At 39.7% G+C, this 15,140-nt stretch overlaps 1 protein-coding gene across 2 annotated transcripts in view; it reads left to right on the top strand.

Annotated features, from left to right (window-relative positions):
* SIK2 (salt inducible kinase 2) overlaps positions 1 to 15,140 on the top strand; it is a 105,394-nt gene that overhangs the window by 25,672 nt on the left and 64,582 nt on the right. The window contains exon 4 of one of the 2 annotated variants that reach the window (XM_044996808.1): positions 4,593 to 4,763. The exons of the other annotated variant lie outside the window; for it this stretch is intronic. Within the exon in view, the coding sequence (XP_044852743.1) occupies positions 4,593 to 4,763 (171 nt within the window). The remainder of the gene's footprint in view (positions 1 to 4,592; positions 4,764 to 15,140) is intronic. 2 annotated transcript variants of the gene reach the window in all.

Here is a 15,140-nt window from a genome sequence, read left to right as displayed (position 1 = left end):
GCAGGGAGAGCTGCAGGTCAGGATTTGTGTGTGTTGGTAAAGCTGCGTGGAAGGCTCAGAGCTGAAATAATGAAGATGATGAATGGGGCACCAGGCCAAGACTGATGTGCACCCGCAAAGCATAGAACTTGGAACAGCACGATGTGCTGCAGGTTCTGTGTAAGAAGACAATATTACTATTAGTCTGTTTTTTTAACTAAACATTAAATTTGTCTTCTGTTAGAATTGTGCAGTAGGATTTTATATTTTCCGTGCTTTTTATTTATCATGAAAATTCCAGATTAATAAACATCTCTTCCCTTCTGGCAGAGGTCATGAGTTAAGGTCCCCAAACTGCATTGTGAAATTGATCCTATTGTTTTACTGGTTCTGGTTATACATCCTGCTGGATGACCATGCACTATTACACTACCCAGGAAATTCAAGTCTCATGCTTAACCCTAATAGGTTGTATTCAGCAGTACTTAGTATCGTTCAGCACCAATATGATAGGGCAGGGATCAGCAACCTTTCAGAAGTGGTGTGCCAAATCTTCATTTATTCACTCTAATGTAAGGTTTCACATGCCAGTAATACATTTTAACATTTTTAGAAGGTCTCTTTCTATAAGTCTGTAATATATAACTAAACTATTGTTGTATGTAAAGTAAATAAGGCTTTTAAAATGTTTAAGAAGCTTCATTTAAAATTAAATTAAAATGCAGAGTCCCCCGGACCGGAGGCCAGGACCCGGGCGGTGTGAGTGCCACTGAAAATCAGCTTGTGTGCCGCCTTCGGCACTCGTACCATAGTCTTACCACTACCCTAACCTGCTTACTAGAAAAGCCTGTTAGTGTGATTATAAGCCATCCGAGGCCAGGTCTACACTCAAAAGTTAAGTTGATGCAGCTATGTCATTCAGGGGTGTGAAAGATCCATACCCCTGAGCGATGAGTTAAGTTAACCTAACCCCTGTGTACACAGCACTTGGTCGATGGGAGAATTATTCCATTGACCTAGCTAATGCCTCTTGGGAAGGTGGATTAATTATACCAGTTGGAGAAACCCTCCAATCACTGCAGTGAGTGTGCCACTGCAGTGTTTCAAGCGTAGACAAGGTCTGCAACTTTTCATCACTTGCACCTGTGCAAACTGGATGTAAAATGGTACCATTCTGACCTAGTAGCATTTTACACCTACTTTGCACTGGAGTAAATGACTACACAAGCTGCAAGGCAATGGAGAATGAGGCTCAATGTTTCTGAAGCTTCAGAAGGAAGAGATCAGGAGGGCAGAGGAGGGGTTTGCTGAATCTTGGAATCTGTAGCCACTGGATTTATTGAGCAATTTGTCAGATTGTCGCTCTTCAGTGTGTTTCAGAAACTTTAAAACATTTGCCTTAAAGCTTTTTGTTCAGTCCTCAGGTTGCAAGATGGGGAAAAAAGGGAGACCCCAGAGTCCTGAAGCTAACCCCTTATTGCAATCCTGCAATTGCATAAATGATTCGCAGGCTCCTTGCTTGTTCTGTGCTGTCATAGCTCGTAGTTACTGTGTTTGTGGGCACTATAGAAAACCTTAGAATGGATGGTAGGTAATCTGTGCCTACTACAGTAGGGTTCTCATCCAGACTGTGGCTCTGAGCGGTACTACTCTATATATTAAATAATTGTCAGAGCTCTGAAAGAGTGGCAGACACATGAGACCTTACTGTGACATTACCAGCCAGTTATCTTCGGGTCATTATGTCCTCAGTGACCTCTCTGTGTACACAAGTCCCTATGTGAGACCTGTTCTGTACAGAGTTGAGATCTCAGCCTTCAGCAAGTAGGCTGTTGCATCAATGCTACCTGCCTCTGTGAAGAAGGCAGAGGTAAAGTTCACTCCAGTAGCAACAGACTGACTCTTTTTTCCATAATAAATTAATTATAGCAGTCCCTCTGTTTTTTTTAAACTAGGCTTTTACTACTAAGTGAGGTTACAGAGAGGAAACATACAGAACATAACATCAATTAGATCTTTAAATGCATCACTTCTAAGCTATATTCGCACATTACACTTATTTATAGTACAGTGTGTTACCTCTCAAAGAATGGCCGAAAGCTGCCTTCTCTTGACTCCCATGTGTGCAGTGAGTGGCTCTGGCAGGAATGTGTTGGTCTAGCCCAGAGACTGGTTAGTTGTTCCTAAATGTTGAGAATCAGGAAAGGGGAATCTGACATAATATTCATTGTGCCATTTCCTTAAGTATATAAAGAATGTTATCCCATTTACAAACACTGTTCATCAACACAGGCCTATTTGCTATAGGATTCTCTAACCTCAGAAATGTTTCTGGGAATCTCCAGTAAAGGAGGGGGGATTCTGCTCTTCCTAACATTCTAAACAATCCCTGTGCCCTTTTTCCCCCCAAATCTTACACAGCACCACAGAGCTGTTGTGCAGTTGAGATGTGATCCTTCCTGCTACACAAACTGGCTACCTACATTTCGTGATTTCATAAGGAATTTTTATTCAAAATTAGCTATATTTGATTAATCTATAAAACAGATAGTGGTGCTAGTGACAGACTTGCTGTTAGCATACATATATGGAATATTAGAACAAGTAATTCATGTCATCTGTGTTAAGGGCCTGATTCATCTCCACTGAAATCAATGAGACACTGTACATTGACTTAATTGGGGGTTGAATGATGCCTTAAATGCTGTTTGTTTCAATAAGCCTGGACTCTCTACATAGCTAGATTGTGTTTGCTAATGGAATTCTTCTGCAATTATCATTCCTGTAATCTTCCTATAATCTTGACTATGCAGAAAGAAAGTTCATAGAACTGTGTGCATTGGGAGTGAAATTTATTCGACTCCTTACTCCTCATAGAAATTACAGTAAGTGCTGTGTGTGTCTGACAGTTAGCAGGTCTAAAAAACAGGTCTCTTGGTGTTTGTAAGAAGAATTCAGCGTTGATTTTTTTTTATTATTGTATAAAGTTTGATCATTTTCTCAGGTTAAAATATTTATCACATGTTTACCATTTTATCTTTATAAACAGACCATTCTTGGTAATAGATTTAAAAAAAGAATATCATCTTAATATTCCCAAATGTTAGTTTAGATAGGCAGAAGATCATTTGATATTTGTGTATGCCTCTTTCTCTGTCCTTATGAAGTGTCAATAACTATGGTATTTGAGCAACTAATTCATCTTGTCCTAGAGTATTTTTGTAAGTGCATCCGACTAGAGAGAGCTCAGAAGGTCTCTGCTGTTAGAATGACCTCTTATTTATGTTTGTAGTTCTGTAGTGTATTGGAGCTGTTTATCTACTTCATCCTAGGGGAATAAAACACACATTGACTCAATTTTTTTTTGTTGTAAATATATTTCAGGTAGTTAACTGAGTAACGTGCTTAAAAAAACCCTGACACTGCCTGGAGCTTGCTGAGCAGGCAGCCCCTTTACTTTGCCCCCAGGTGACATTGTTAGGGCCAAGAAGGCTGTGTGTGAAACCCCAGCCATCTCTAAATCCTCCCCTACCATGCTTCCTGAATCCTGCTTTTAGACTTGTAGGTAATTAAATTGTTTATTTCATTGTTTTGGTTTTTTCTTGGACACAGGGAAATGTAGGTGATTAGGAACATTTCAGGTGAAATTCGGGCCTTAGTTGGTTGACTGTCAGGAGTTTCTTTGGATTTAGAAGTCTACCTCTATACCCAGCATGTCCCAGGATTTATGGACTCAGATTTTGGAATTAAAAATGCATTCAGTTTAAGAAGGCCATGTAGCCCCAACAACCAAGAATAGAGCTTAATTAGAATATCTTTTGGAAGCATTGAGATCATATGCTGATGGATTATTATTATAAGAAACTAAATAGGCGTATATTTTCCATGGAATTCCTATGACATCTAAGGGGACATTGAGAGTGTTTCCTTGCATTTTTCTGTTTCCCTCATAATCTCCCTGTGCATCTTCTGTATTAGAGACAGTCTGTTGTGCAGATAGCTCAGGTTCACGTACAATTTTTAGTTCTAACCCCGAGATTTCTTTGAAAGAAGTCTTTGCAGTGATTCTGGGATTAGAATTAAAGTTATATACTTTAGGGGTTTGGTATTTTTGTTTTTCTCCCGTTAGTTTTGAACTTTTAATAAAAAATATTCACTATTGATTCACTAAAGATTCTGCTCTTTTGCCCGCAGTTGCAACAGCTTAACCATTTTCTATTATTGCCATTTCCATAGACCCATTTACTGGTCAGGAGAGATTGATGCATGTGTAAGGGGGAAAAAAAAGAGGTGGTGGTCTTTAGAAATGAGCACAGATCAAAGAATACCTGTTTCCTCGTGTGGCCAAGGCTACCTAAGCGTATAGAAAGAAACTGATAGGCTGTTTTTTCCATGGTGATGGTTGTCTCTGAGTTTTCAATGTCTGTCATATTTCCTGCAAAATTGTGACTCTACAAAGATGATCTGTATTTTTATTACAGTGAAACAAAGGCTTTTTTGGTCTACTAGATATATATTAAAGGATTTGTAAATGGGTTAGAGGCCTTTAACACTCAATTTATCTGATTCTCCATAACCTAACTTGTGAATTGTCTATCGCTGTTTTTTCTTAGGGTATGTCTACACTACAAAATTATGTCGACCTAAGTTACGTCGACGATCAGCCATCATAGTAATTACATCGCTTGTGTCAGCGGTGCACGTACGCACCAGAAGCACTTGTACTGATGTAACTGTCAGTGTGGGACATTGTGGGATGTTTCTGAAAGCCAGCAACAGTCAATGTAAGCAACACAGTATCTGCACTGACACTGCGTTGACCTAACTACGTCGACGTAAGTGCTACGCCTCTCACAGAGGTGGAGTTATTAAGTCAGTATAGTGGGTGAGTTACATTGGCGGGAACAACATTTTATTGTTGATGCTTACAGAGTTAGATCACTTTAAGTTGCCTTGTGTCAATCTAATGCTGTAGCATGGACCAGGGCTTATTGCAGTAAAGTAATAGAATTATGCCTTTAAATGCATTATTGAAGGTTTAATATTGTTTACGTTTATAAAGTTTTGTTTCCTTAGCTTTTTTGAGTAATTATGCCTTAGAAGTTATTGAGGCCTTCTATTGGGTGATGTAATTTTTCAGTGGTGATTGGAATTTCTATATGGAAATGTTTTTTTCTCTTACTCGGAATATTTTTGTTGTAGTTTTGGTGACTACTTTTTTTTTGTCACAGAAACATGTTGAGATTTCAGAGGGAGAAAAAAAATGGTTCCCTGCTGTTAGTTCTGTAGGTTGCCTGACACAAAAAAATCCACTATACTGTTAAGTTGCTATGTAAGAGAGTGGTTTATTTACTAATGACCAAAAAAAAAAAAAAAACCTAGTACCAAAAACTTAGTTCTGTGTTTGTACAGCACCTAGTACCATGTTGTCTTGGCCCATGACTGTGGCTCCTAGGCACTACCTCAGAACAGATTCATAATTGAAGGAACAAAGAGAGGAAAATTACCATAGTGTTTAAGACCACTAAGAAATAGAACAGAAATGAGATCAAAGGTGAAGAAAAAATATTAAAACTAACTTCAGATCTAGAAAGTTCCTTGTTCATTATGGTTCGTTGGTTGAGCTGTCATTGTAGATGTTCTGAATAGAATGGGGTATTTCCTAACAATGGTATTTTTGCTTTGTTGTTAACGTCATACCTTATATTCAACACCTAGGCATTTGCAGTCTTTACATTCTCTTTCAGTCACGATAATGCAGTTGGGGATGGTGAGGGCAGCTTCACTGAAGCAGAACTTTTGTCAGTTGACAGCACCAACAAGAAAAAAATTCACCCAGAAGCAATTAGAATAAAGTTCAGCTATGATGTTGAGAACCTTGATGATTAGAGAATGGAGGAGTCAGAGGCTGAATGATTTTACCTTCTCTTGTGCTTAGCAGTTTCTGGTTTGGCTGAGCCTGAACTCACTAAAATTTACTAAGTCCATTCCAGTTGTCTGGGCTGTATTCTCTTTTCACCTTTAAATCCTTATCATTAGACTGCATGTGTCAGTGCCAGGGTGTCATGTGTCCAGAAGAACTCTTATGTAAGAGCAAAGAGAAAAAAAACAAGGCTGTTGTTTACACAAAAATCATCAGAGAAAATCAAATCAGATCTTTTCAGGTGAAAGCTTTTCCTTCTTTCTACCAAATGCTTTATTGGCTTGTATTAAACTCCCTTCTTCTAGACTAATAGCCTGTGAAATAAATCCTGCCTTTTTCATTCTCTTGGATTACACACTAGCACGTAGTGGAGTGCTCTTTTGGTGCTCAGAATCTTGCAGGTTTCTAGCACTTAGCCATGTCCACCAGTTTGTGGACATATAAACATTATCCTTTTGGAGTCCCATTTTTCTTAATCTGACTTGTCTTTTTTGTTCATGCTCTCTGCTCCTCACAACTTGACTGCACCAAAGCAGAGATTGAGTGGGTCTTTCAGACAAGAACAGATTCCTTCAAAACTTTGTACTGCAGAATTAGTAACAAAATAACTTTTAATTACTTTGTTTTACAAATCAGATTTTGTTGAAGATCCTTTAACTCCAACTCTTGAATGAAGTAGTATAAACTAAAGAAAATTCTTTAACTTGTCAGGAGCTGGCAGCTAGTAAGCATTCCCTTGTTCGTTGTTTATCAGTATTGCGAATTCTCAGTATGAACATCCATTGGGTGCATCTCATTGAGATGCTTGGCAACTCAGCTCAAAACATGTTGCGTAGTATTATACATTAGCTCATGGAGAGGATGATCTGATCTTATCTTTGGCCTGAAGTGAGTCTCCCGACTCTTCTCCATAGACATCCAGGATTTTGCACACTTAGCGGCAGTTGTGAATACAGCTTCTGCCTGTTATGGTCTCCGCTGGAGGAATTCCTTCCAGAGCAAAATCTAGTCAGTTTAAGTGGTGGTACATTTTATAAGCTGGTAAGAGATAAACAGACTCAAGAAAGTCTTTAAAAAAATAAATGATTTATGAGTAGGGAAAAGGCTTCAAGTATGTTTAATGTTTTACAGACCTACAAAGTGGGTTTTCAGCGACCACTTCTGCTGCATATTTGAGGTATTTTTACAGCTGCCTCTTTCCAACCCTCCACCAAATTCTGTGCCTGAAACTGAAGTTTCTAGGAATGCAGATATTTTCCCATCAACTGTTAATTACAGTGAAGCTGTTTTATAGGGACTGATTCACTAGTTCTATTCATCAATGACCAATTGTTCTGTTTTGTATTTCAAGAATTCAGACTCTTGAAGCTAAAGCTGATTATTCAACCTAAAAATAAGCTAACCATTGAGCAGGGGGTGGGGTTGAGGAATGTTTTTGAGGTCAGTGTTATGTGGTTGGCTGCACTACTGCTAATGTAGCTCAACCAGTCTTGATGGTTGTGGTCTGTCTTAGGTATTCCCCACTACTAGAAAGGTTCATTGCATAGTTCAGGGGCCGCAAATGTGACCAAATCTTGTAGGATATTGAGACTGGCTAATTCTGTGATTTATGTCCAAGTTGGTGTATAAATCCTACTGCATGAATCACTGTTGACAGAAACGTGATGCTTTTGGCCAAGGTTTAGTAGAACAGATTGTCATCCTTTCCCTCAGAAACTCTCGCACACAGTCGGCAGCTAGATTTTGTGTAGGGCTTTTTTCTCAAACAAATAGCAATAGCATTATAGTTACTGTACCATTTTATTAATTTATCCTAAAGTATCAGCAAATTAAGGGCATTCAAACCCTCAGCCCTTCTGCCTGTCTCTTGTGCTAGTAGATCTTCTTGCCTTATACCAGTATATTACCCCTTTGTAATAAATTAAGAAATGACAAAGGAAAATATCTTATTGAAATATTCCTAAGGGCTAGGATTTTCAAAGGTGCCTGTGAATGGTAGGTGCCTCGGGAGTTAGGCACTATACTATACTTCCTTAGACTATGGCTACACTTGCACTTCAAAGCGCTGCCGCGGCAGCGCTTTGAAGCACTAAGTGTAGTCAAAGCGCCAGCACTGGGAGAGAGCTCTCCCAGCGCTGTCCGTACTCCACCTCCCTGTGGGGAATAACGTACAGCGCTGGGAGCCGCGCTTCCAGCGCTGGGGCTTTGACCACACTGGCGCTTTGCAGCGCCGCAATTTGCAGCGCTGGAGAGGGTGTGTTTTCACACCCTGCTGCAGCGCTGCAAATTTGCAAGTGTAGCCATGGCCTTAGTCTCCTTTGAAAATCCCAGCGGAAAAGCACATATAAAAGGGGGGGGTTCATTCTCTCTCTCTCTCTCTCTCTCTCTCTCACACACTCACACACACACACACACACACACACACTGTGCCTAAGGCTGTCTCTACACAAGGAGAGTTTTACCAGTATTCCCGTACTGGTAGTGTTCTTCTAGTATGGATGCAGCTATACTGGCAAGGCTGTGCTTTGTACCAGTGTAGTAAACACCACCCCCACAAGCAAAACAAGCTATACCAGTGTCATTGTGCCTTAGTGGGTCACAACTGAGAATACCAAATTCAGGACAAACTGCTGAAAAATAGGGCAGACACCTCCCACCCCTCCAAAGCTGGTGGTTATTCTCCCATAAGATATACCAAACCAGAGACAAAAGTAAATTTGTTTCACCACACTGAGAAGAAGTCAGAAAAGCAGTCTCCTTGTATCACCACCAAAAACATCAGACTTAATGATGAGTAGTTATTTACACCAGTTTCATCAACCAAAAGGTTATTCTGATCCCAAAGGACCAGCCACATACCCAGGTCGATATATAACTCAGATCTTACCCAATAATCATGCTATTGCCTTTACTATCTAATATCTAAAGGTTTATAAAAAGAAAGGAAGGTGAGCGTTAAAATTGGCTGAAGGAATCAAATACATACAATAATTGCAAACGTCTTGGTTCAGGCTTGTCGCAGTGATGGAATAAACTGCTGGCTTGTTAAGTCTCTGATTGCTTTTAAATCATGGGAAGGTCCTCAGTCCTTTGGTTAGAATGCTCCCATTAGTATAAGTCCAGAGGTTGGAGCAGAAAAGAGGCAAAATGGAGATGTTTCCAGGGCCTTTTATAGCTTCTGCCAAGTGGAAGGAACCCATTGTTTTCAAACAAAGCCCTCCGCTCAGCTTATGGAAAAATACAGGTAACAAGATGGATTTTGGAGTCACATAGGCAAGTCACATGTCTATGCCTGCTTCACTTAGTCATAGCAGAGTGAGAATGTTCACATGAAAGTCCATCAGGTGTGGATGGGCGTAGTCCATGGTCCATTGTGAGTTAAGTGTACCTTGATGGGCCATTTAACTTGAATAGTCCCTTCAGGATGTGTGCAGGCTAAATACCTTGTGGGTATTACCACATGAGCAAACATTTGAAATACAGGTACATAGTTAATATTCATAACTTCAGATAACAAAAATGATACATGCATACAAATAGCATAATCATATCCAGCAAATCATAACTTTTCTATTGAGACCGTACTTGACACATGTATAAGATTTGTTGCAATTATATATCAGTGGTAGCAACAATGATCTACATGGTCATGTTTCAATCATACAATGTCACAACCAGTAAAAGCACAATTTTGCTGGATTAGCTGTATCTACACTAGGGGCTTCTGCTGGCACAGCTTATATCGGTTAGGATCACATCCTTTCACAGTCCTGACCGATGTAGCTATCCCAGCAGAATTCTATTGTGTAGATATAGTCAGAAAGACAGGTGTTCGCATTGTCGTCTTGCCCCTAGTAGGGGGTCCCTCCAGATTTTTGTTAAAGCACAGTGGTATGTTCTTTGGTAGCTTCATCTATACTATGAGGAAAATAGAAAGGTGCATAAACTCTGGCAAATGAAGTTTAAAAATATAATTAGGAAGGCCAAAAAAGAATTTTAAGAACAGCTAGCCCGAAGACTCAAAAAGTAATAGCAACAAAAATTTTAAGTACATCAGAAGCAGGAATCCTGCTAAAAAACCAGTGGGGCCACTGGACGATCAAAATGCTTAAGCAGTACTCAGGAACAATAAGGCCATTGCAGAGAAACTAAATTAATTCTTTGCATCAGTCTTCACGGTTCAGGATGTGACGGAAATTTCCAAACCTGAGCCATTCTTTTTAGGTGACAAATCTGAGGAACTGTCCCAGATTGAGGTGTCATCAGAGGAGGTTTTGGAACACATTTGATAAACTAAACAGTAATAAGTCACCAGGACCAGATGGTATTCACCCAAGAGTTCTGAAGGAACTTAAATGTGAAATTGCAGGAGTACTAACTGTCATCTGTAAACTATCATTTAAATCAGCTTCTGTACCAAATGGAGAATAGCTCATGTGATGCCAATTTTTAAAAAGGGCTCCAGAGGCAACCCTGGCAATTACCGGCTGGTAAGCCTGACTTCAGTACTGGGCAGACGGGTTGAAACTATCATAAAGAACAAAATTGTCAGATACATGGATGAATATAATTTGTTGGGGAATAGTCAGCATGGTTTTTGTAAAGGGAAATCATGTCTCACCAATCTACTAGCATTCTTTGAGGGGGTCAAGAAGCATGTGAACAAGGGGGGTCCAGGGGATATAGTGTATTTAGATTTTCAGAACGCCTTTGACAAGGTCCCTCACCAAAGGCTCTTAAGCAAAGTAAGCTGTCATGGGATAAAAGGGTAGGTTCTTTCATGGATTGGTAGCTGGTTAAAAGATAGGAAACAAAGGGTAAGAATAAATGGTCAGTTTTCAGAATGGAGAGAGGTAACTAATGGTGTCCCCCAATGGTCTATACTGGGCCCAGTCCTATTCAATGTATTTATAAATGATCTGGAAATAGGGGTAAACAATAAGGGGGCAAATTTTGCAGATGATACAAAGCTACTCAAGGTAGTTAAGTCCCAAGCAAACTGCAAAGAGCTACAAAAGGATCTCTCAAAAACTGGGTGACTGGGCAACAAAATGGCAGATGAAATTCAGTGTTGATAAATGCAAAGTAATGCACATTGGAAAACATAATCCCAACTATACATATAAAATGATAGGGTCTAAATTAGCTGTTACCATTCAAGAAAGAGATGTTGGAGTTATTGTGGATAGTTCTCTGAAAACATCCTCTCAGTGTGCAGCGCCAGTCAAAAAAAGCTAACAATGTTGGGAATCATTAAGAAAGGCATAGATAATAAGGCAGAAAATGTCATATTGCCTCTATATAAATCCATGGTACACCCACATCTTGAATACTGCGTGTAGATGTGCTTGCCCCATCTCAAAAAAGACTTGGGAAAAGGTTCAGAAAACGGCAACAAAAATGATTAGGGTATGGAACGGCTGCCTTATAAGGAGAGATTAATAAGACTGGGACTTTTCAGCTCGGAAAAGAGACGACTAAGGGGGGGATACGATAGAGATCTATAAAATCGTGACTGGTGTGGAGAAAGTAAATAAGGAAGTGTTATTTACTCCTTCTCGTAACACAAGAATTAGGGGCCATCAAATGAAATTCATAGGCAGTAGGTTTAAAACAAACCAAAGGAAGTTTTTTTTTCATACAAACGCACAGTCAACCTGTGGAACTCCTTGCCAGAGGATGTTGCGAAGGCCAAGACTATAACAGGGTTCAAAAAAGAACTAGATAAATTCATGGAGGATATGTCCATCAGTGGCTATTAGCCAGGAAGGGCAGGGATTGTCCTTAGCCTCTGTTTGCCAGAAGCTGGGAATGGGTGACGGGATGGATCACTTGATAATTACCTGTTCTGTTCATTCCCTCTAGGGCACCTGGCATTGGCCACTGTCAGAAGACAGGATACTGGGCTAGATGGACCTTGGGCCTGACCCAGTATGGCTGTCCTTATGGCTGTTCTGTGATAAATTAGATTATTCTGTCCCCAAGGGCTGTTGATCCAACACCTCTCACCTGTACTCTTGCCAAAACAAAAACAAACAAGCCAAAAAACACCTACTGCATCAGTGCAGCCAGTGTTTATATTTCTCTAAAGTGACTCCTTGGCTCTGAAATACTCGTGTGACATGACCGGGTACCTGCACTTTTTATTGAGTAACATACTACTGAATTTGGACAGACTAATAAACATATGGAAAATATTTCCCCAAACGAAGCAGTAAAAATCTAGGAGTAGAAGTAGAAACTAAATTTCTAAAATATGAATAGTGAAATACTCTTGAGTCGTGAATATGCAAATAAAAGAGAAGAGACTGTGACATCAGTAGCCCAGTGACCTTTATTTTTCTGAGCACTCCTATTTTAGATCATTAGAAAAACCTGGTAATTTATGCACAACTAAATCAGACTGACCTAAATTCTGTTCCCGATCTTGTGCTACTCACCAGGGAAACCCAGGTAAAGTTGTATTGTCCTGAAATTGAGGTTTGCTGGGAATAAGAGAGCCTGTTGTGTACGATCCCTTTAGCCTACAGATGACTAGACAGTAATGTGCAGATATTAGAGCCCTTGAGCATCTGCTTTAACAGAAACAGAGCAGACATTGTCATCTAGAATATTTTAAAGAATGGAGAATATAAGTAAACTATAAAGAATTAAGTCAAAGGTGATGAGCTCATTCATACTATAAATTCATTATTCTTATCTTTTAATCCAAAATTGGATCTTCCTAAAATACATAGACATTTCTTCAATATATTTTGACCTGAAATAAGTGTACAATGGATTCCTAGTCTCACAAGGCAGACTTTGAATAATAGTAAACTTCTGATGAGGGACTGTAACATTAACAAATTAACATAAATAGCTGACTTCTGTTCATTTCTTCACTTACAGTATTTCTTAGGCTCTACGCAGTTAGTCATAGCCAGTCTTCTGTATGTAGCAGAGATGAAATATATCAGTGATATATCAGTGGGTCTTACCCTTTATCATATAAATCTTTGCACACAGTGTTCTGATCTGGGTGTAAGTAAGCGGTCTGCAGATTTAGCTAGAGAAAAATCATAGAATCTAGAATCATAGAAATGTCTCCTGAATTCTTAAGTCGTTCCTGTTCCATATTAACATAAGAAGGCAGAAAATTAATAAGAGATTACTTCACTACCAGACACTTTCTCAAATCTACCTGGCTCCTTCACATGTGCACACAAGAAAAACCATATGAAGGCTAGCATGATAAATGAAACAAAACATTAACTACTGGCTTCTCCTGACTTTGTTTCTATTAGATCACATGCTTTGAAATAAATCTTACTCTTTTCCAAACCCTGCCATTATTTTACTCATCTAAATAAGGAATGTGCTGCTGAAACAGGACAGGAAGCCGCCTCAGTTCTAAGTGAAAGGCCTATTTATTCCAGCTATTGTTCTTGTCAAATCTAAGGTAGCTTCCAGTTTTTACTGAACTACACAAAGAAACAGTGAAACAACAACAACAAAAACCTAACCAAATGAAGACCTTTAAGAAAGCTCTGTGTAGCTTGAAAGCTTGTCTCTTTTGCCAACAGAAGTTGGTCCAATAAAAGAAATTACCTCACCTACTTTGTTTCTCTAATATCTTGGGACCAACACAGCAGCAACAACAACACTTCAAATAACCAAATGATGTGAAGTGGGGGGTGAAATTTGTCCAAGATACAAGTTTAAAATAACAGTGTATAGATCTCTAGGCTGTTGTATACTGCTGCTGCCCATTATTGTAGTATCTCAGCAGGGTGTGGTGTACTTACAGGACAGAAATGAAGTTCCCCATGTCTCCACTTTACAAGTTCACAAATTGGTGAAATAAGGGGAGAAGAAGATGCCAATATAATACTATTACCTGAGTGGAGTAGTAACCAAACTTATTGAGACCATAGGAAGAGAAGGGCCTCTGATATGCTTTTAATGTTAACCTGTAGGATGATTTAAATCTAGCTATCTTTTAAAATCTAGTATTCCTACCCAGAAAAACCTCTCAGCCTTCTGCACTGATCTCTGTCCTTTCCTACTGAATTGCTTGGGACACTGAGTAATTCCCAATTTCTTATGTTTAATATGTTAGACTGTTGACTGTGAGCAAGGTCTGTTTGTTCCCCTGATTTTTAAAGTACCTGTCACACCATGGTCTTTTCACAACCGGTTTCTGTAAATCAATTTTCCAGAGAGCTCAGTGAGGTGTTCATCAAAAATGTGACTGTCTTCCATTAAGTATTATGAATCTGTCTTTCTTTGTTCTTTTCAAGCTGTGTAATGACACAGTCTAGGTTAAGTTCCTTGTAAGAACATCCTTTGTGGTCAGAGTCCCTGGGTATCTTAAAGGAGCTCTGCAACTCTGAGCTATTCTAAATACTGTGGAAACAATAATCCATACTAGAAAACTTGCATTGTATGAAGACTTTATACCTTGTGCAGACAGATGTCTTTGACAGCTATAGAAATACTCTGTGGGTGGATAGAATGCTAAGTTTTCATAGAATCATAGAAGATTAGGGTTGGAAGAGACCTCAGGAGGTCATCTAGTCCAACTCCCTGCTCAAAGCAGGACCAACCCCAACTAAATCATCCCAGCCAGGGCTTTGTCAAGCCGGGCCTTAAAAGCCTCTAAGGATGGAGATTCCACCACCTCCGTAGGTAACATTCCAGTGCTTCACCACCCTCCTAATGAAATAGTGTTTCCTAATATCCAACCTAGACTTCCCCCACTGCAACTTGAGACCATTGCTCCTTGTTCTGTCATCTGCCACCAGAGAACAGCTGAGCTCCATCCTCTTTGAAACCCCCTTTCAGGTAGTTGAAGGCTGCTACCAAATCCCCCCTCACTCTTCTCTTCTGCAGACTAAACAAGCCCAGTTCCCTCAGCCTCTCCTAGTAAGTCATGTGCCCCAGCTTCCTGATCATTTTCATTGCCCTCCGCTGGACTCTTTCCAACTTGTCCCCATCCTTTCTGTAGTGGGGGGCGCAAAACTGGATGCAGTACTCCAGATGTGGCCTCACCAGTGCCAAATAGAGGAGAATAATCACTTCCCTCGATCTGCTGGCAATGCTCCTACTAATGCAGCCCAATATGCCATTAGCCTTTTTGGCAACAAGGGCACATTGCTGACTCATATCCAGCTTCTCATCCACTGTAATCCCCAGGTCCTTTTCTGCAGTTTTGGTTTATACAGTACACTATATGCACAGTATTAATATGTTCTTA

The sequence above is a fragment of the Mauremys mutica genome, chromosome 22 (assembly GCF_020497125.1).
Source record: "Mauremys mutica isolate MM-2020 ecotype Southern chromosome 22, ASM2049712v1, whole genome shotgun sequence".
NCBI classification, from domain to species: Eukaryota; Metazoa; Chordata; order Testudines; family Geoemydidae; genus Mauremys; species Mauremys mutica.
This window is presented reverse-complemented; position numbering and strand designations above follow the sequence as displayed.